The sequence below is a fragment of the Macaca nemestrina genome, chromosome X, assembly GCF_043159975.1.
Source record: "Macaca nemestrina isolate mMacNem1 chromosome X, mMacNem.hap1, whole genome shotgun sequence".
In the NCBI taxonomy this organism is placed as follows: Eukaryota; Metazoa; Chordata; class Mammalia; order Primates; family Cercopithecidae; genus Macaca; species Macaca nemestrina.
The window spans coordinates 149,594,632-149,617,596 of NC_092145.1; the positions used below are offsets into that span (position 1 = coordinate 149,594,632).

General features: G+C 39.4%; 1 protein-coding gene across 7 annotated transcripts in view; it reads left to right on the forward strand.

Moving 5' to 3' along the window:
* The window catches only part of LOC105478119 (Rho GTPase activating protein 6), a 542,515-nt gene that overhangs the window by 410,742 nt on the left and 108,808 nt on the right, over positions 1-22,965 (forward strand). For all 7 annotated transcript variants that reach the window (XR_011618239.1, XM_011735126.3, XM_071088688.1 and 4 more), the window contains exon 2: positions 9,050-9,209. Coding sequence is in view for 6 of the 7 variants with exons in the window: in XM_011735126.3 (XP_011733428.1) it covers positions 9,050-9,209 (160 nt within the window). In the remaining variant the exon portion in view is untranslated. The remainder of the gene's footprint in view (positions 1-9,049; positions 9,210-22,965) is intronic.

Here is a 22,965-nt window from a genome sequence, read left to right on the forward strand (position 1 = left end):
AATGAGATCCCATTTGTCAATTTTGGCTTTTGCTGCCGTTGCTTTTGGTGTTTTAGACATGAAGTCTTTGCCCATGCCTATGTCCTGAATGGTACTACCTAGGTTTTCCTCTAGGATTTTTATGGTATTAGGTCTAACATTTAAGTCTCTGATCCATATTGAATTAATTTTTGTATAAGGAGTAAGGAAAGGATCCAGTTTCAGCTTTCTACTTATGGCTAGCCAATTTTCCCAGCACCATTTATTAAATAGGGAATCCTTTCCCCATTTCTTGTTTCTCTCAGGTTTGTCAAAGATCAGATGGCTGTAGATGTGTGGTATTTATTCTGAGGACTCTGTTCTGTTCCATTGGTCTATATCTCTGTTTTGGTACCAGTACCATGTTGTTTTGGTTACTGTAGCCTTGTAGTATAGTTTGAAGTCAGGTAGCGTGATGCCTCCAGCTTTGTTCTTTTGACTTAGGATTGCCTTGGAGATGCGGGCTCTTTTTTGGTTCCATATGAACTTTAAAGCAGTTTTTTCCAATTCTGTGAAGAAACTCATTGGTAGCTTGATGGGGATGGCATTGAATCTATAAATTACCTTGGGCAGTATGGCCATTTTCATGATATTGATTCTTCCTATCCATGAGCATGGTATGTTCTTCCATTTGTTTGTGTCCTCTTTTATTTCACTGAGCAGTGGTTTGTAGTTCTCCTTGAAGAGGTCCTTTACATCCCTTGTAAGTTGGATTCCTAGGTATTTGATTCTCTTTGAAGCAATTGTGAATGGAAGTTCATTCCTGATTTGGCTCTCTGTTTGTCTGTTACTGGTGTATAAGAATGCTTGTGATTTTTGCACATTAATTTTGTATCCTGAGACTTTGCTGAAGTTGCTTATCAGCTTAAGGAGATTTTGGGCTGAGACAATGGGGTTTTCTAAATATACAATCATGTCATCTGCAAAGAGGGACAATTTGACTTCTTCTTTTCCTAACTGAATACCCTTGATTTCTTTCTCTTGCCTAATTGCCCTAGCCAGAACTTCCAACACTATGTTGAATAGGAGTGGTGAGAGAGGGCATCCCTGTCTTGTGCCAGTTTTCAAAGGGAATTTTTCCAGTTTTTGCCCATTCAGTATGATATTGGCTGTGGGTTTGTCATAAATAGCTCTTATTATTTTGAGGTACGTTCCATCAATGCCGAATTTATTGAGCGTTTTTAGCATGAAGGGCTGTTGAATTTTGTCAAAAGCCTTTTCTGCATCTATTGAGATAATCATGTGGTTCTTGTCTTTGGTTCTGTTTATATGCTGGATTATGTTTATTGATTTGCGAATGTTGAACCAGCCTTGCATCCCAGGGATGAAGCCCACTTGATCATGGTGGATAAGCTTTTTGATGTGTTGCTGAATCCGGTTTGCCAGTATTTTATTGAGGATTTTTGCATCGATGTTCATCAGAGATATTGGTCTAAAATTCTCTTTTTTTGTTGTGTCTCTGCCAGGCTTTGGTATCAGGATGATGTTGGCCTCATAAAATGAGTTAGGGAGGATTCCCTCTTTTTCTATTGATTGGAATAGTTTCAGAAGGAATGGTACCAACTCCTCCTTGTACCTCTGGTAGAATTCAGCTGTGAATCCATCTGGTCCTGGACTTTTTTTGGTTGGTAGGCTCTTAATTATTGCCTCAATTTCAGAGCCTGCTATTGGTCTATTCGGGGATTCAACTTCTTCCTGGTGTAGTCTTGGAAGAGTGTAAGTGTCCAGGAAATTATCCATTTCTTCTAGATTTTCCAGTTTATTTGCGTAGAGGTGTTTATAGTATTCTCTGATGGTAGTTTGTATTTCTGTGGGGTCGGTGGTGATATCCCCTTTATCATTTTTAATTGCGTCGATTTGATTCTTCTCTCTTTTCTTCTTTTTTAGTCTTGCTAGTGGTCTGTCAATTTTGTTGATCTTTTCAAAAAACCAACTCCTGGATTCATTGATTTTTTGGAGGGTTTTTTGTGTCTCTATCTCCTTCAGTTCTGCTCTGATCTTAGTTATTTCTTGCCTTCTGCTAGCTTTCGAATGTGTTTGCTCTTGCTTCTCTAGTTCTTTTAATTGCGATGTTAGAGTGTCAATTTTAGATCTTTCCTGCTTTCTCTTGTGGGCATTTAGTGCTATAAATTTCCCTCTACACACTGCTTTAAATGTGTCCCAGAGATTCTGGTATGTTGTATCTTTGTTCTCATTGGTTTCAAAGAACATCTTTATTTCTGCCTTCATTTCGTTATGTACCCAGTAGTCATTCAGGAGCAGGTTTTTCAGTTTCCATGTAGTTGAGCAGTTTTGATTGAGTTTCTTAGACCTGAGTTCTAGTTTGATTGCACTGTGGTCTGAGAGACAGTTTGTTATAATTTCTGTTCTTGTACATTTGCTGAGGAGTGCTTTACTTCCAATTACGTGGTCGATTTTGGAGTAAGTACGATGTGGTGCTGAGAAGAATGTATATTCTGTTGATTTGGGGTGGAGAGTTCTATAGATGTCTATTAGGTCTGCTTGCTGCAGAGATGAGTTCAATTCCTGGATATCCTTGTTAACTTTCTGTCTCATTGATCTGTCTAATGTTGACAGTGGAGTGTTGAAGTCTCCCATTATTATTGTATGGGAGTCTAAGTCTCTTTGTAAGTCTCTAAGGACTTGCTTTATGAATCTGGGTGCTCCTGTATTGGGTGCATATATATTTAGGATAGTTAGCTCTTCCTGTTGAATTGATCCCTTTACCATTATGTAATGGCCTTCTTTGTCTCTTTTGATCTTTGATGGTTTAAAGTCTGTTTTATCAGAGACTAGTATTGCAACCCCCGCTTTTTTTTGTTCTCCATTTGCTTGGTAAATCTTCCTCCATCCCTTTATTTTGAGCCTATGTATGTCTCTGCGTGTGAGATGGGTCTCCTGAATACAGCAGACTGATGAGTCTTGACTCTTTATCCAGTTTGCCAGTCTATGTCTTTTAATTGGAGCATTTAGTCCATTTACATTTAAGGTTAAGATTGTTATGTGTGAACTTGATCCTGCCATTATGATATTAACTGGTTATTTTGCTCGTTAGTTGATGCAGTTTCTTCCTAGCCTCGATGGTCTTTACATTTTGGCATGTTTTTGCAATGGCTGGTACCGGTTGTTCCTTTCCATGTTTAGTGCTTCCTTCAGGGTCTCTTGTAAGGCAGGCCTAGTGGTGACAAAATCTCTAAGCATTTGCTTATCTGTAAAGGATTTTATTTCTCCTTCACTTATGAAACTTAGTTTGGCTGGATATGAAATTCTGGGTTGAAAATTCTTTTCTTTAAGAATGTTGAATATTAGCCCCCACTCTCTTCTGGCTTGGAGAGTTTCTGCCGAGAGATCTGCTGTTAGTCTGATGGGCTTCCCTTTGTGGGTAACCCGACCTTTCTCTCTGGCTGCCCTTAAGATTTTTTCCTTCATTTCAACTTTGGTGAATCTGGCAATTATGTGTCTTGGAGTTGCTCTTCTCGAGGAGTATCTTTGTGGCGTTCTCTGTATTTCCTGGATTTGAATGTTGGCCTGCCCTACTAGGTTGGGGAAGTTCTCCTGGATGATATCCTGAAGAGTGTTTTCCAACTTGGTTCCATTTTCCCCCTCACTTTCAGGCACCCCAATCAGACGTAGATTTGGTCTTTTTACATAATCCCATACTTCTTGCAGGCTTTGTTCATTTCTTTTTCTTCTTTTTTCTTTTGGTTTCTCTTCTCGCTTCATTTCATTCATTTGATCCTCAATCGCTGATACTCTTTCTTCCAGTTGATCGAGTCGGTTACTGAAGCTTGTGCATTTGTCACGTATTTCTCGTGTCATGGTTTTCATCTCTTTCATTTCGTTTATGACCTTCTCTGCATTAATTACTCTAGCCATCAATTCTTCCACTTTATTTTCAAGATTTTTAGTTTCTTTGCGCTGGGTACGTAATTCCTCCTTTAGCTCTGAGAAATTTGATGGACTGAAGCCTTCTTCTCTCATCTCGTCAAAGTCATTCTCCGTCCAGCTTTGATCCGTTGCTGGCGATGAGCTGCGCTCCTTTGCCGGGGGAGATGCGCTCTTATTTTTTGAATTTCCAGCTTTTCTGCCCTGCTTTTTCCCCATCTTTGTGGTTTTATCTGCCTCTGGTCTTTGATGATGGTGATGTACTGATGGGGTTTTGGTGTAGGTGTCCTTCCTGTTTGATAGTTTTCCTTCTAACAGTCAGGACCCTCAGCTGTAGGTCTGTTGGAGATTGCTTGAGGTCCACTCCAGACCCTGTTTGCCTGGGTATCAGCAGCAGAGGCTGCAGAAGATAGAATATTGCTGAACAGCGAGTGTACCTGTCTGATTCTTGCTTTGGAAGCTTCCTCTCAGGGGTGTACTCCACCCTGTGAGGTGTGGGGTGTCAGACTGCCCCTAGTGGGGGATGTCTCCCAGTTAGGCTACTCAGGGGTCAGGGACCCACTTGAGCAGGGAGTCTGTCCCTTCTCAGATCTCAACCTCCGTGTTGGGAGATCCACTGCTCTCTTCAAAGCTGTCAGACAGAGTCGTTTGCATCTGCAGAGGTTTGGGCTGCGTTTGTTATTGCCCTGTCCCCAGAGGTGGAGTCTACAGAGACAGGCAGGTTTCCTTGAGCTGCTGTGAGCTCCACCCACTTCGAGCTTCCCAGCAGCTTTGTTTACCTACTTAAGCCTCAGCAATGGCGGGCGCCCCTCCCCCAGCCTCGCTGCTGCCTTGCCGGTAGATCACAGACTGCTGTGCTAGCAATGAGGGAGGCTCCGTGGGTTTGGGACCCTCCCGGCCCGGTGTGGGATATGATCTCCTGGTGTGCCTGTTTGCTTAAAGCGCAGTATTGGGGTGGGAGTTACCCGATTTTCCAGGTGTTGTGTGTCTCAGTTCCTCTGGCTAGGAAAAGGGACTCCCTTCCCCCTTGTGCTTCCCAGGTGAGGCGATGCCTTGCCCTGCTTCAGCTCTCGCTGGTCGGGCTGCAGCAGCTGACCAGCACCGATCATCCGGCACTCCCCAGTGAGATGAACCCAGTACCTCAGTTGAAAATGCAGAAATCACCGGTCTTCTGTGTCGCTCGCGCTGGGAGTTGGAGACTGGAGCTGTTCCTATTCGGCCATCTTGCTCCGCCCTCGAAAAAAACATATATTATTTGATTGTGTTGGAACCGTTTTAATTGAGAGAAGAAAATCAAGGCTCAAGAAAAATATAAATTGGCCAGGTTCTGTTTTGCCAGACTTAGTAATGTTTTAATTCTATTTTTTCAAAAGAAAATACCATTTTCACCATGTCCAAAACTGGGTGGTCTTCCTTCTCCCCCTGCAAACCTAATTCCCTCTGCCATTCCCCATGTTGGTGATTAGTGTTACTATCTGCCCAGTTGCTGAAACTAGAAACTCAAGAGTCATGCTAGATTACTCCTTCTCTTCCCCTCACTGCATCCAGTTTATTCTCCAGCATCTATGTGGTTCTAAGTGTCTCCCATGTCTGTTCAAATTGGAATCAGCATCCTACTTAGCACAGAGTCTTTTCTCATCCCCACATCTTTGACTTGCTCTCCCCTTTAATTCCTTAGGAAACTTGTTTCCAGTCATCTTCCCTATAATTCAAATCTTCTCATGTTCCTCTCTAGCTCAAAGTTCCTGAATGACTAGCCATCACCTATGGAGGAAAATCTAATCTAGTTTGCATTGCCAACAGAGACAGCCCTACAGAATCTGGCCCTGACTTCTGCTTGGCTTCACCTCTTGCCATTTTCCTCCTTCCAGCCTTGTAATTCCCTGAACAAGCCTGTTTTCTCAAACTCATTTGCCTTGGCTCCTGCTGCTAAAGTTGCATTGCTACTGGGCGAACCCTGCTCCCTCTTACTCAACTTTCAAGCCTCCGTTGAAACACTACCTTCTCTATAAAGCTTTCCTTGATCCTCCAGATAGATAACAAAGCCTTCTCTCCTAGGCATTCATTGCATTTAGTACTTATTTCTAGTATCACAATCTCTGTGTTTTATGGATTGCTTGTGTTCTTCCTACCTGAAGGTTAACTCTGAGGACAAGGATTGTGTTGTCATCTTAATAGTCCCAAGCCTACCACAGAGCTTAGCATCTCATCTGTGCTTATTAAATATTGTTTGAATTAATTAACCAGGAGGACTTAGTAAATAAGAACAAAATGTCCCTTCTAGGAATTAGTTGATTTCAGTCATAAGCTATAGTTCACAGGCTGGGAAACTCTAGCCCGCCAGCCAAAACCAGCCTGCTGTTTTTGTAAATAAAGTTTTATTGGAATATGGCCACACTCACTAATTTATAAATTATATGTGGCTGCTTTCATGCCACCAAGCGAGAGTTGAGTAGTTGTAACAGAGATCACATGGCTCACAAAGCCTGATATATTTTCTATGTGATCTTTACAGAAAAAGATTGTCAAACCCCTGCTACAGATAATTAAGCCCATTGGAGGTCACATCTTTAAACGCTTTTAAAGAATTGGTATGTAATTCTGCTTTGACACTTCAAATAGCAATCAGCTCCCTTAGGTACCTAAGCTTCGTATCTAAAATTTATAAACTCATCTGGGGACTTTCTATCTGGGAGAAAATAATAATAAAAAAAATTCCCCAATAGTGTTCCTTGTGCTCTAAGCTTAGAGTGTGAGTGAGGGTTACACCCAAGGCCTGAGTCCCCAACCGTAATATCTACATGTCCTATTTATTCTTAGACTGGTTATACCAAAAGAAAAAAAAAGAAAAAAGAAAGAAAAAATTCAAAATACACTAGCCCCAGAAGAATTTTCTTCTGTTCACTGAATGTGACTGCAGCCTCCTCACTTTGACTAGATTTGCTCACTCACTCCTCTCCCCACATGCCCTCCTGCATCACCCTCCCTGAGCTCCTCCTGGGTTCCTGCTAGTCTTCATCATTATCCACTGGATGTAATTCATACATGTCAAGGCAAAGAAACTAAAAGCCATAACTTCTTTTAGCACTTGCTCAAATTTTACCTTCTCAGTGATGTCTTTCCTGACTGCTGTCTCTAAAACTGCAAATTCCTTTCTTTTACTTCCCCTTTGCCTTTTTCTTCTCCCTAAGTTATCATTATTTAACACACCATTCTTTTTACTTACCCCGTTCATTTGCTGCCCCTACCAGAGTATAATGTACTCATATATTAAATGAATGAATGAAATCCCAGATAAATGGAAAATATCAAGGAATTAACATAGTGCCATTGACTTTTGGAATGAATACACTAGGCAGGAATTTGCTACCAGTGTGAAACAAAGTGCTATGGCACTTTGTTGCTGGGACCAGTCTTTCTGTCTCCCTTCTTTAAGGTGAGTGACTTCTTTTTTTTTTTTTTTTTTAAGACAGAGTTTTGCTCTTGTTGCCCAGGCTGGAATGCAGTGGTGCAGTCTTGGCTCACTGCAACCTCTGCCTCCCAGGTTGAAGCAATTCTCCTGCCTCGGCCTCCCAAGTAGCTGGGACTACAGGCATGCACCACCATGCCCGGTTAATTTTGTATTTTTAGTAGAGACTGGGTTTTGCCATGTTGGCCAGGCTGGTCTCAAACTCCTGACCTCAAGTGATCCACCCACCTCAGCCTCCCAAAGTGCTGGGATTACAGGCATGAGCCACCGCGCCCAGGCGAGTGACTTCTTTAAGATGGTGAAGTCTTATGGGATTCTGTAAGTGTTCCATTTATTGCAATGAGTCCCTGCGTGTGCCAGCACCTCTCCTTCCCCAATAGAACTTTTCTTTTCTTGATCATTGAGCAACAGCAGCTGCCTCTTCAAATCTGTTGCAGCATGACTTATATATGAGATTCACAGGAAGTCTTCTTTAGTAAGGAGACACTGGGCTTCAGAGGATTGTAAAGTACTTTTTCTTTGGGCATGACTTTCCCACTGTCTGCACTGAGGGTGGAGCCATTCACCCTCAGTAGGCTGCAAGGGTGTGCATGTGTACACATGAGTACACTTTTAAGATTGTGGGAATCTTTGACTCTTTGATGTGGAGTATTTTAGCATCAAATGTCTCTATAAATACTAAACATCTTCCTATTGATCATATCTCTAAGCTTATTGTGTTCAAAATAACTCGAGAGTATATAAATAGAACCTCAATGGTTACAATATTAGCATAGAGTTTAAAGCCCTACATTCTTAGCTTGAGTCCTCATTCCAAATCTTGTAAGTTTTATGATTTGGGGAGAATTACTTAACCTCCTCAAGCCTCATTTTCATCATCTATATTATATTACTATATGTATAGATACTATATGTCACTATACTATTCATGTAATATACCATAAGTATAAACTTTACTATCTATTATAATATATTGTCATATACTAGATTATATTATTAAATTTTATATGAGATAGGTAAAAAAATGTTAACCACTTCATAAGGTTGTTGGAGGGATTAACTAAAAAGCCCTTGACAATAGTTAACAGCAATACATAATCTCAAATAGCTAGAAGGAGGATATTGAATGTTAGCAACCAAAGAATAAATGTTTGAGATTAGTTACTAATTATTAGAAATACATATCTAATAACCATATGTATAGAAATATCACCATGTGCCACATGAATATGTACCATTTTTATTTGCCAATTTTTAAAAATGCCCGTGGTGCAGTCACTGGCACACAGCAGGCTCTCAATACACACTCATCCCCCTATATCTGATGTGCATGATGGCAATTAGCAGCAGCACAGTATTTCACAAAAGTTAAAAGTTCCCGTGTGTTCCCATAAAAAGGAAGAAGTAGGACCCTCACAGTATCTTTCTACATATTTTCCTTAGGCCTATATGCATAATAAGATGAGATCATGTGACCCAGCAGATACTTGAGATTTTGACATTTGCAATTAACTGAGAAAATCCACAGTGAAATAAAAGAGGATTTGACTTTGGGAATTGAGACCCAATTTTGGAACACAAAGGTGGTTTGCTTGACTTTATTACTAAGAGAGGATGAGATTTGTGAGAGGTAGGTGAACTCTGTAACTCTTGATTTTTTTTTTCTTTGGCCTACAGGGTGATTTCACCTGGAACAGCATGTCAGGCCGCAGTGTACGGCTGAGGTCAGTCCCCATCCAGAGTCTCTCAGAGCTGGAGAGGGCCCGGCTGCAGGAAGTGGCTTTTTATCAGTTGCAACAGGACTGTGACCTGAGCTGCCAGATCACCATTCCCAAAGGTAAGGCCTCGTCTGCCTTTCTGCCAGGGAACACTGCAAGTCAAATATTGGCTCTGCCAAAGCCATGAGCTGTGAACTCTTCTCACACCTAATATTCACACAGGAAGGAAACTACAGCTTCTTGGTTGTTGGCTGGCATTAGTGTCCATTTGAAGGACATGTTCAAGAGGGACAATTTGCATGTCAGCTAATATGTTTATTTAAAGGGAAGGTCAACTTGGAGCATTACAAAGGAAAGCTGTATGTATATCAACAGTCTATATGGATTCAGAACAACCAATTAAAAATAATTTTCAGAAAGGTCATCTTAAAGGGTCAGAAGAAAAGCTGTGAATACCTCAGTCTGGTTTTAAAATAACTCATTTGAAAAGAATGCCATAACACTCGGTTAAACTTGTCATTTGACCCTATGCCAACTTGGAATCAGGGATTTTACCGACGTTAACTCCTTTTTAGCCAGTTTTTCAGCTGGTGTGTTCTATGTTGCACTGGAGCCAGTGCACACCTGATTGGCTGATGTTTGTTTTTTAAACAGATCCTGATTCCACTAAAGATGAGACACATGTACTTGAATTCCTTGAATTCATAAAACTTTGTCTCTGTATGTTTACTATTGTCTATAAAGGCACTTTTTTTTTGGGGGGGGGGATGGAGTCTCACTCTGTTGCCAGGCTGGAGTGCAGTGGCACGACCTCGGCTCACTGCAACCTCCACCTCCTGGGTTCAAGTGATTCTCCTACCTCAGCCTCCCGAGCAGCTGGAATTACAGGGGTGCACACCACCACGCCCAGCTAATTTTTGTATTTTTAGTAGAGATGGGTTTTCACTCATGTTGGCCAGGATAGTCTCAATCCCTTGACCTTGTGATCCACCTGCCTCAGCCTCCCAAAGTGCTGTGTTGGGATTACAGGCATGAGCCACTGCGCCTGGCCTATAAAGGCCCTTTTTAATTTGTATTAGTTTGTAGCAGACAGCTACTTTGAGACAGAATGAAAAACTATGATATTATACACATAGAGTAAATCTGCTATGAAGAACAACATTGGGCAGTGTGCCCGAAACTTAAAGGACAGCAGAAGAGGGATAGGAAGCTTCTAGAAGCTAGAATATTTCCACAGAGGATTTTGGTATCTGCAAAACTTCTCTTATACTTTGTTTTCTTTTGGAGGAGGTTGAGGGGATGCTTCATGAACATTTATTCATAAATAGTTCATATATATGTATATACACACACACAACATATGTGCATATATACGTATACACATATACACACAAATATGTGGTTCTCAAGCAGGATTGATTTTGCCCCCCATGCCCTGGGGACACCTGGCAATGTCTGGATTTATTTTTGGTTGTCGCAGCTTAGGGGATGGATGCTCCTAGCATCTAGTGGGAAAAGCCTGAGGATGCTGCCCAACACCCTATAATAAATAGGACAGCCCCCTGCAACAAAAATTATCAGGCCCCATGTGCTGAAGTTGACCTACCTTGCTGTACACACATATGTTCACATTCTGTCACCCACAGTGCCAGTGGTGGAGGTCTCTTGGCTCAGCTGTGGCTAACAGAAAGAACGCTGGCTTGGAGGTATAAAGACTAGGACTTGTGAACTCATCCTGTCACTCCTCATATATGTGAACTTGGGCAACTTGCCTCTGCAGTAGGAGGCTCAGTTCTTTGACCAGAAAGAGTAGCACAAAAATGCTGACAGAGTTTTTCTTTGGATAGTGAGTCTTAGGGCCATGTTTTTTCTTGAAGCAGGAACCTGAGACTCCATTGGAGGTCATGACAGAGTTCAGGAGAGAGAGATAGGCAAGGCCAATGGGCTGACAAGACATGCATATTTTACTGGCATATGCCTTGCACCTTTGGCTTTCTTGTCACACTTTGTTCACTAGCACAACCACAGCATGTTCTTTCCAAGAGGAAATCCCCACCCTGTTTTATTTTTTCATGCTAATCTCACACATAGAGACCCTCAGCTCAAATAAGAAGAAAATCACTTAGGCAATTGTGAAAAATGAATACTAGTGACTGTCAGGCCATGTCGCTCTTCTCCTTAAGAAAGGCCCTCCTGCCTTACCTGGTATTGGTTTGGTTGTAGGGTGGAGATGAGGCCTGTTCTCCCTCCAACTTAACTCACAAAGTGACCCATGCGGGGCCCGGGCCAAGAGTTTTGTCTCCCTTTAATGAGCACAGACATTCTTTTCATTCCTCAGGGGAAAAAATGGCAATATTGTTAGCAAACTTAATTTGTAGTGAAGGGAATGATGACTTTGAAAATTTTTTGAAACTTGGATTGAATGCGCATCAGATAAGATATCAGGGAACAGATGTTCTCTGTGGCTTTGTTTTTAAATCCAGTTGATTTTTCTCTTTGTTCCTGCTTTTTAGAGAGTCCACTAAACAAATAACCTTTACCAAAAACAGTTTTATAAAACTTGTCTACTAGAAGCTTTGTCTCCATTGATTATTTCTGAGGCTGTGTGGTTATCCGCACATCCAGGGAAAGATTTGTGCTATCGAAATGTTTGAAGATATTCCTAGGCCACAGCAGTCATTTTCATATTTTCTATCAAAATAGGAACTAATGATTTACAAATAATTTTCTCACTTATAGATGAGAAGGAAATTGTGTGGCTGGTGCAAGAAACAGACATCATCTGAGGGTTTCTGAAGCTACTGAATTAGGTATATGAATATAGACATCAAATATTTACTGAGATCCTTGGAATGTGTGGCTGGTGGCAAGCTCTATGACAGTAGCTTTGGTCTAAATTTGGCCACTTGGTCCCCATGCAAATCTTCTAATGGAGGTTCTAAACAGGATCAGATTCACTGTGTGAATAACTTTCACAGGAAGATAAATACTGTAGCCAGGACCTAATGCCTAAAGAAATGATGTCAAGCCTAATAGGATATAATAAAAATCATGATACAATGAAAATGGACACATAGTCAAGCTCACATTTCTGTTCTCTGTCACATTAGGATGATCACAGGGATTTATTTGTGGTTATCTATTTGCAGAACCCTCTCCTGTGAGTCTGGTGCTTCCAGGGTTCAAATGAATGCTATTATAACATAATCATCAGCTGCCAGAATTTACCATAGAGAGGAAAGAAATGAGGATGGGGAAGTTGGGAAATTACTGGGTGATTTCCTAGAGTGGACCACAGGGGTGGGATCCAGAGTACAAGTGGAGGGTTTGACCTTCTTTTACACTATAATGATAGATGGACATTAGTTATATGGACACTGATGCAAGTGAGTTAGAAGATGGTGGGAGTGCACGTGGGATTTTACTCCAGATTGCTTCTCAGCATCCAACAAAATAGGAAGCAATTTAATCCACTAGGAGTGAGGATGGAGAAGAGGTCCTGGAGGTTTGAGGAAAGAGGAGAGGAGTGGAAGACAGGGCAGCTAACGAGCCAGCAATGTCACAGGATTGCAGGACAGGCCAAAAGGTCCATTTGAGGTTAGTAACTGGGAATTTTAAATGAAAAATAAACATCCTGGTAGCTAAACACTGTTAAGCTAAATACATCATTTTGGACTTTTAATTCCCCAGCCTTAGTTAATCCAAATATCCTCTTTTGAGTTAGGATTTTTCTAGTTCAATTCAATGAAGGTGAAGAGAGACATGGCAGTTGAGAATATATCTGTAGTAGGCAAAATAATGGACCCCCAAAGATGGCCACATCCTCATCCCTGGAACTTGTGAAGATGACACCTCACAGGCCAAAAGAAACTTTGCCAATGTGATGAGTTAAGGTCCTTGAGATAAGGAGATTATCCTGGATTGTCTAGGCGGGCTCAAACTAATCACATGGGTACTTTAAAGTGCAGAAACTCTCCCAACTGTAATCAGGGAGAGATGTGACTATGGAAGTATGGTCAGAGAGATGCAATGTTGCCAGCTTCAAAGATGGAGAAAGGGGCCATAAGCCAAGGAATGCAGATGTCCTCTAAAAGCTAGAAAAGTCAAAGGGACAAATTCTTCCCAAGGGGCCTCCAGAAAGGAACAAAGCTCTGCTGACACCTTAATCTTAGCCCAGCAAGACCCATTTCAGACTTCTGGCCTCCAGAACTATAAGATGATAAATTTGAGTTGTTTAAGACACTAAGTCTCTGGTCATTAGTTATAACAGCACTAGGATGCTAATACAGTATCCAAGGGAATGATTCTAATCCCACAACACAGAGCCTAAATTGGATAACAAAGGAAATTAGGAAGAAATACGATAATATAAAGATGTCAATTATGTCATTAATTATCTATAAGCTGAATGTGATTACAAAATAAAGTACCAACAGAATTTTTCTTTTTGATAATTTTACTAAATTAATCTAAACATCTGGTAAAATAATTAAGTGAAGGTAGTCAGGGGAAATCTGATAAAGAGATAAAATGGAGATTAACCCTGTCCATTTATTCAAATGTGTCACAAAACTGAAGAATTAAAAATGAACCAAAATATATATGAAAATTTATTACATGATAAATAAGGTATTTTTTGTAAAGGGAAAAAGATAGGTTATTATTGTATTTGAGATAGTGAGACAATCATCATTAAGAAAATAAATTGATATGGAAGAAAGATTTGAAGATTAAAAAATGAAACTATAAATGATGCACCAAAAGAAAACATAGGTGGATATGTATTTTTTTACACTAGGGAAGGCCTACCCAGAAAACATAAAGAGAGGAACAAGTTTCACTACATTTGAAAAAACAAAATCATCTCTGACAGATAAGCAAATAAATAAACTTTATAGCACATTTGACAAACTAAAGGCTTACTTCTCTACTACATAAAACTTAATTACAAATTAATATAAAAAGAAAATCTAAAATATAGACAAATTACAGGTGGCTCACAGAAAAATACAAGTGGTATAAATAGATTTGAAAAGATGCTCACCCTCACATTCATTAAATAAATGCAAGCTAAAAACCAAGGAGATTTTTTTTCTCTCAGAATGGCATGGCTCCAAAAGTTGGATGATACACTTTATGGGGAAACAAACACTCTCATACACTGTTGGTAGAGGTATAAATTGTTGCAACAAGGTGCAAGGCAATTTGGCAACATTTATCTAAATTGTATTTATGTATTTATTATTTCCATGGTTTTTTTAGGAAAAGGTGGTATTTGGTTACACGAGTAAGTTCTTTAGTGGTGATTTGTGAGATTTTGGTGCATCCATCACCCAAGCAGTATACACTGAACACAATTTATAGTTTTTTATCCCTCACCCCCTTCCCACCCTTTCCCCCTGAGTCCCCAAAGTTTATTGTGTCATTCTTATGCCTTTGCATCCTCATAGTTTAGCTCCCACCTACTAGTGAGAACATAAAATGTGTGGTTTTCGGCCGGGCGCGGTGGCTCACGCCTGTAATCCCAGCACTTTGGGAGACGAGGCGGGTGGATCACGAGGTCAGGAGATCGAGACCATCCTGGCTAACACGGTGAAACCCCGTCTCTACTAAAAATGCAAAAAGTTAGCCGGGTGTGGCGGTGGCGGCGGGCGCCTGTAGTCCCAGCTACTTGGGAGGCTGAGGCAGGAGAATGGCGTGAACCCGGGAGGCGGAGCTTGCAGTGAGCCGAGATCGCGCCACTGCACTCCAGCCTGGGGGACTGAGCGAGACTCCGTCTCAAAAAAAAAAAAAAGGTGTGGTTTTCCATTCCATTCCTGAGTTACTTCACTTAGAGTAGTAGTGTCCAATCCCATCCAGGTCATTGTTAATGCCATTAATTCATTCCTTTTTATGGCTGAGTAGTATTCCATTTTATATATATATATATATATATATATATATATATATAGAGAGAGAGAGAGAGAGAGAGAGAGAGAGAGAGAGAGAGAGAGAGAGAGAGTTTCTTTATCCACTCATTGATTGATGGGCATTTGGGTTGGTTCCACATTTTTGCAATTGCAAATTGTGCGACTATAAACGTATGTGCAAGTATCTTTTCCATACAATGACTTCTTTTCCTCTGGGTAGATGCCCATTAGTGAGATCGCTGGGTCAAATGGAAGTTCTACTTTTAGTTCTTTAAGGACTCTCCACACTGTTTTCCATAGCAGCTTTACTAGTTTACATTCCCACCAGCAGTGTAGAAGTGTTCCCTGTTCACCACATCCACACCAACAGCTATTATTTTTTGATTTTTTGATTATGGTCATTCTTGCAGGAGTAAGGTGGTATCACATTGTTGTTTTGATTTGCATTTCCCTGATCATTAGTGATGTTGAGCATTTTTTATATGTTTGTTGTCCATTTGTATATCTTCTTTTGAGAATTGTCTATTCATGTCCTTAGCCCACTTTTTGATGGGATTGTTTGGTTTTTTTCTTGCTAATTCATTTGAGTTTGTTGTAGATTCTGGATATTAGTACTTTGTCAAATGTATAGATTGTGAAGATTTTCTTCCACTCTGTGGGTTGTCTGTTTATTCTACTGACTTTTCCTTTTGCTGTGCAAAAGCTCTTTGGTTTAATTAAGTCCCAGCTATTTATCTTTGTTTTTATTGCATTTGCTTTTGGGTTCTTGCATTTTTCTAAATGTTAAATGACCCAATAATTCTAAGAAGGCATCTCACAGATACATACTTGCATTTATTGGGTTAGGCTAACCACTCAGTGCCTTAACACTATAAAAGTATTTTTCTTACTGAAGCACTATCTAATGCAGGTTGGCAATGGGGTGAGAAGGGCAAACTCTCTTCCAGGCTGTTATTCAGGGACCCAGGCTTCTTGCATCTTGTGGCTCCTCCCTTCTCTATATCCATTTAGCCTGGAGATGTACACACTGAATAACTAAGATAAAATAGCTAATGAGCTTAATTTGTTACCCCTTCTAAACTTAACATGGTTCAAAAAGAGACTTCTGAAAATGCTTTTGAGAATCTGGAGAAATCTTTAGTGGTTGAAATCAGGAACCAATGATTTTCCCTGCAAGCCCAAGATTACTCCATGGAGGCAAGCATGGACTATCTGATTATTCAAATGACTGCTCTTGGCATAGGCTCTTGGATCAGACTATCTAGTTTGTAAATGGCCAACTCTTAGACATAGAGCCAGGAAACAAATGTAAAAAATAGTCAAGAAATTAAGCAAAACCTAGTGGTCTACACAAACTTCTCACTTATTCAAAACACATCAGAAAAGCACTTTTTATATACCAAGTAGTATATTAGGTCCAATTAATATTATTTTGGTAACATTTTAATACAGATGGTCAAAATCAGGGATTAGCAACTGAACCACAGCCAAACCCAGCTTACCATCTGTTTTTGTAAATAAAGTCTTACTGAAACACAACCACGCTCGTTCATTTACGTATCATCTATGCCTGTTTTCACTCAATGTCAGAGTTGAGTAGTTGTGACATTGTCTCAGAAGTTTACTCTCTGTCCCTTTACAGAAAAAATTTGCTGATGCCTGATCTATGGTAAAATGAAAGAAAGTAGTAACTTATTCCTGCCACAATCACTATAGCACGTTAGGCAATATGGCTTAACCTTATTATATTGTAAACAAATATTTACAGTTGAATGGTTCTATAAGAGAGAAATGCATATTTGTGTTTTATTTAGAGTTGGTTTTTTTTTTTTCTTGTATCAGTTCATTTCTGGTATCACAATTGAGAAAGGCTTTGTTTATGCATTTTGAAAATAGTATCATGGAATGAGGAATAGCTGATGGTTTAAGAAAATATGGACAATAGTATCATAAAAGAGTGCCCCAATGCCTCAAAATTGCTCAATTATATGACTTTCTTATAAAGTGATCCCTCACCATTATCCTTTAGGGAATGTCAAATCCAAGTACACAAATCAATGAAATAAGGAAAATTATATTCATGCTCGACCAACACTGCAGCTGTCTTCAGTTTGTGATTTAAGTGTTGATTTAGAAAATAAAAGTAACCTGGTGGGCAAGGAAATTGAGATTGAGTGTTTATATAACAACCCTCAACAGAAAAATGTAACTGTCCTATTTCTGTTATTCTTTTCGGCAATGCCCAGTTGAAGAGGTGATGTGCTAGAACTGTCTGCCAAAGCCTTTTGTGTAAGTGAAAATAAGGTTGAAACCTGGTGCAGAAGCCACAAAATCCACTGTAGGTAGAAATGCCAATGGGAAGCAAACACCACCAAATAGGGATGATCACGGAATAATGAAACCGCTGTGCTTAGAGGCCCTCAATAAAGGTCTCTATTGTGTGAACTGTGGAGCTGATTGTACCTTCTGTGTGTCCACAATCACTTTTTCTGTGATCTTCACACAAAGGATGGTGATTGGGGTAGGGCTACATCTTATTGGTCTTTGATCTGGAACACCAGCTGTACTGCCTAATACACCAGTGGCCCTCAGCAAATCTTTGAGATGTGAATGGATGCATGCAGGCATATTATCTATTAATAAGCTTTTAAATTAAGCTCCTTCTCTCACTCTTCCCTATATCTCTAAAGAGCATCAATCACCTTTCTCCCACTGTCCCCAGTGTCTCCAGTAATGATTTTAAAACAACCTCAACACTTCCTTACTGCTTCACTTCATGCTCAGTTTCCAGCTTTCATTGATGGTCTCATAGGGTTGATGTGAGATTTAAATGAAATAATAACCATAATGAGCTTAAATCACTTCCTGACATCCTATATACTCTCCATAAAACTTATGCATCACCATTATCATCATCATCGTTGTCATTTTTGCCATCACCATATCACTTTGTCCTGTATCTCCCCTCAACCCTATGTCACTACATCATTATGCTTGATTTTAATTATAGTCATAGACCTCCTACCTACTTTCCTCAATTCAGGACTTCTCCTCTATTCTGTCTACCACACATAAAATCCCCAGAGTGAATCTTCAACCACAGTGGCTACTCCTTTGTTGGAAAAACAAAAAAACAAACAAAAGTCCAAGTCTCCCTATTGTCTACTGATCTCACTATCAAAGCCATTTTATATGAGATATTATTTCATAAAAGGAAGAAATCCATTTAGTTTGCAGCCTGTTCTCAGGATGCACCACAGACTTTTATTTGTTTATTTGTCTTAGAACAGCAGGTTGCAGATTTTTTGTCCACAACCTATCTGCAGTGAGAAGTACATTTTACATCTCAGCCCAGGAAATGCATGAAGCCAAACAGTGTATCTTTATCAGAGATACATTTGGGTATTCTTTATAATATTCTCTCCTGTCCTCTTCTGTCTGATTCTCTTTCATTTTCAAGATATGTTTTCATGATCCACTAAATTTTCTTGATCTATTGATAGGTTATAACCCACTATTCAGTAACACATCTTGGAAGGTACATGGAATAGAGAACAGGGAATCACAAAGGAAACAACAGAAATATCAGTATGGAAAAATTAGTTGTTCTTTGCTGTGGCTCTCAGGGCCTTGATAAGGTGGATGGGAACTTCTTTTTCCATAGGGCCATGGTGATGAACCTAAGGCTAGAGCCATACCTGAGTATCTTATGCCTTCTCTCTCTAGAGCCAAACTGAGGGAGTGACACCCTGAGGGCTTCCTACACTGCCTCACAGCTCTTTCTTCATAATACCAAGGGATATACAACCTGAAGGAGATATATATGTGAGGTTTTAAGTTCTAGCTGTGATAGAGGATTCAACACTATGTCAAAAGGAGTTCCTATCATCAAGTAGTTCCTAGTCAATAGACAGAGTAAACACAAATACATCAATTATATTAAAAGATAGAACAGTGGATATGATCTGTCCAAGGTGACTTTGGTGATCCTTATAGATAGAAGCTACCTCATCCACCCACTCGGGTAAAAAACAAGAATGACAAAGACATTTTCTTACAGGTTATTTTGTAATTTTCTTCTTGGATGCTCTTCTTAGCCCCCCAGGGTTTTTACCATGTAAAGTTCTCAAGTGTCTGCTGCCACTATATGGTCCTATGTTGGTGCCAAGCAGGTGTGGGATTCTTTAAGCCATGTGCTTTGTACCATGGTATTCACAAATGACTTCCTTTATGTTCTCAGACAATATCATTTTCTATCCAAGGTCTTGTCTCAACTGGTCACATTTACATATATTTATATGTCTTGTTGGAGCAGCAACTACTATTGCACAAGACTTTGGCATCTTGACCAAAACTTCTGTCATTGCAGTTTCTGAAATATTCTGGCACCTTTCAAAGATTTCAAGACTGTGCTATATTCTCTGTTGGGATCATGGCCCAAAGTAAACTTGATAATTATGAAGAATGTCCCATCCTTCAAATATGAACAATTTTTGCCTTTTTTCTTGGTTTCCCCGTGGGCAAAATAAAAGCAAATATGTATACATTGAAATTAAATACTGAGTGTATTTTTTAACCAATCAGCCTTTTTAGGTTATTTGGAATCAAGCCCTCAAGATTATTTAAAAATTCAACTAATGGGTGTTACTAGAGCTTTACATATGGAAAGCTCTGGAAGAGTAGTTTAACAGGTTTTCACTTAAGATAGATGTGGGCAAACTAAGCCCATGGGCCAAAGCCAGTCCATTGCCTGTTTTTATATTTTTATTAAAACCCAGCCATGTCCATTTCTTTCTGTATTGCCTGTGACTGCTTTAGTGCTACAGTGGCAGAGTTGAGTAGTTTTGACAGAGACTTTATGGCCCACAGGATCAAAAGTATTTATTCTCTGGATCTTTACAGAAAAAAGCTTGCCAACCCCTAATTTGAGATTAACATTATAGTAATTCATTGTTATTATTTATGCAGTTGATCAACTATACTATTCCTGTTCATTTCAATTTCTTCATTATTTTAATTTCATGATGTAGTAATTATGTGCTTTTTAATGATCAGACCTTTGTTATTCTTAGATGTTTTTGTGGTTATATTACAGTCATGCATTGCTTAATGACAGATTCATACTGAGAAATGCATCATTAGATGATTTCAATATTGTGCAAAACACACAAACCTAGATGGCATAGCCTACTACACACCTAGGCGATATGGTAGAGCCTACTGCTCCTAGGCTATAAACCTGTGCAGCATGTTCCTGTACTGAATACTGTAGGCAATTGGAATGCAATGGTAGGTATCTGTATATCTAAACATAGAAAAGGCATAGTAGAAATATTGCATAAAAGATAAAAAATAGTATAGCTGTATGAAGCACTTCCATTATAATCTTGTTGGACCACTGTCTCATATGTGGCCTGTTGACCAAAGCATTGTTATGTGGCGCATGACTGCATATGTGACCAAATATTTTTTCAAGGTGAGATGAGTTCCTTTGGTGGCACTAAGCAAAAAATAAAAGTCAATATTTTTATGACTGGTTTAAACAACTGATGCCACCATGCAGTCTATAGGCACTTAAGTTATGCATTAAATGGGTGACTTTAATAAGTCAATCTTCAGTACAATTTATTACTTTTACTATTACTCTCTTGTTTGATGACTGAGAAGTTACCAATATTCCTTTCTCATGTCCTAGAATTGCAACACTTGCCAGTGCCCAAATCAATACTGGGAAGTAGAAATAAATCACTGGGATTGGCTTGAACTAAGGTTCGTTTCCCGAGGTTGGGGTGATAACTCATCCCAGGATGAGTTGCATGGAGGGTGAGCAACTGACAAAATGGAGCAAGAAAGAATTGCAGCAGGTAGGTGGAAGGGAGCAGGATAGAGATGGATTTAGATTAAAAACCACTGATATACGGAAGAATATTGTCATCTTCTGCCATTGCAAACAAGTGATGCTTTGGTGTCTAGCACAATGCCTTATACATGCCTACAGCACAATAAATATTTGAGAAATTAAATGAGACACATTAAAAATTCAATCATAGCACATTTATTTATATAGTGTTTCCATATAGAATTGTTTTGAATGGCTCAAAGGATAATCAAAAGCATGGAATGGAAAAGAAAAGGATAGGTAGTATAATAGTTTTATTTAATTGCATCATCTTTTCAGCTACTGAATCAGAGACAGCTGTTTTCATGGGAGCAACTGGCAGGAAATTTTAGGCATTTCCAAGACTTTAACAAGTAATGATAAGACTCCCAAAATTTGGGTTTTAATTTTCTTGAGTTAACCACCTAGGGTATTTATTTGGGATAAATGATTTTTGTATTTTTGTTCTCCTACCTACTTCCTTTCCTTTACACTCCAGGAATGAAATGTAGCTTAAAGAAATGACTTGGCAAAAGCCATTTTCCCTGCCCTGATATTTGGAAACTTCTGTCTCTACAAAGACAGTGCCTACCTAGACTAAGCTAAAAGTATTGTTTTCCATTTAAGCACTGTTCAATGAGAGATACAAATTCAGGAGCCTGGAAGGACATACTGGCTCCTAGATTATGAAAAGTCAGCAGCAGAGCTGCCCCTTTGGGACATGTGCATATAGCTTTGAAAAAAATATTTTTTAAAAAATCATATAACTGTGGAAAAATAACAGCAAGTAAAAGATCCTTCTAGGGCATAATTTGATCATTAGCAGTTATTACGGTAAGCAGTGATTACAAAGAACACCTAGTTAAGGAAAAACCATAGTTGAGCCTTTAAAGCTATGGCATCTAAAGCATGAGATCAGCTTCCCTACCTCACGTTTTTATAGAACAAGGAGACATGTTCAACAAATCAAATATCTTAAAGATTTTTCTGTAATAGAAAACCACTTGCTCTGAGGTTCAAGGATTTTTTTTTCTCCTCTTGAAGATGATATAGAAAAATTTTAGAACTAATCACCCTGCCAGAATAATTTACACAAAACAGAACAGGTTTCTTCTTAGTGTTTAACTGAAAGCATGGTGACCTCCAAGAGCTGACTTTCTTTACAGCAGTGAGACTCACAGAATGTTCTTATTTTCTGACCACAGCTTTGATAATTTCACCACCACTTCAACATGTAAACTGTGGGGATTAGTACATTTCACAAGTACTTTGGGGAGCCTCCGCCCTAAGGAGAGGCATCTCTATTGCTTAAGAATACCATAAAACATTTTCTTCCCCAGGGAAACATAGACACTTTGGAAAGAGATTTTGGAAATCCTAGCCCACAAAGTACTAGCAGGAAAAAGAACGTGTTTAATTCACTGGGACTTATACCAAAAAAAGTGACCCAATCACCCTGTTCCTACCTGCCTTCGTCTATTTCAATTCAAGTTAATGGAAGAACTGTTAAGTATAAGTTAATAAGCAAAAACTTTGATAACATGAGTTTGGTTAAATAGCCAACATTCTAGGGTATGAAAGATTTCTTGAAGATGACACACACAAACACACACACACACACACACACACACACACACACACACGTATCCAACGTTGCCTGAATGATGGGACCAGTTTGGGCATGAATACGTTTTCTATTATTTTCCATATAGATTGTTTTCTTCTACAATTATTATTTTCCCCTCTCTTGAACCTTGGTTCCCACTTAAAGAACTAGCAATCCACTCCTGAATTTGCAATTTTCTCATCTTTTTCACCAATAGAATGCTTACTTGTTAAAGGGTTGGATTATAAGGAACCAAACATTAAAAGGGATAGGGTAATCAGGAAGGAAGGATGTCCTAAACTAAGCTGGTGGAAACCCCCACCAAAATTCAAAGACCCCAGAGAGGGATAACTTCATCCTTTAAGATTGAACTCAAATATTAGCCTTTGCAAGCAGAACTGGAAGCAGTCTTCTCTCTTCTGTCCTAGCACCTAGTAAATGTCTTCTCCTCACTGAAGCATTTCTTCATATTGCTTTTTTGT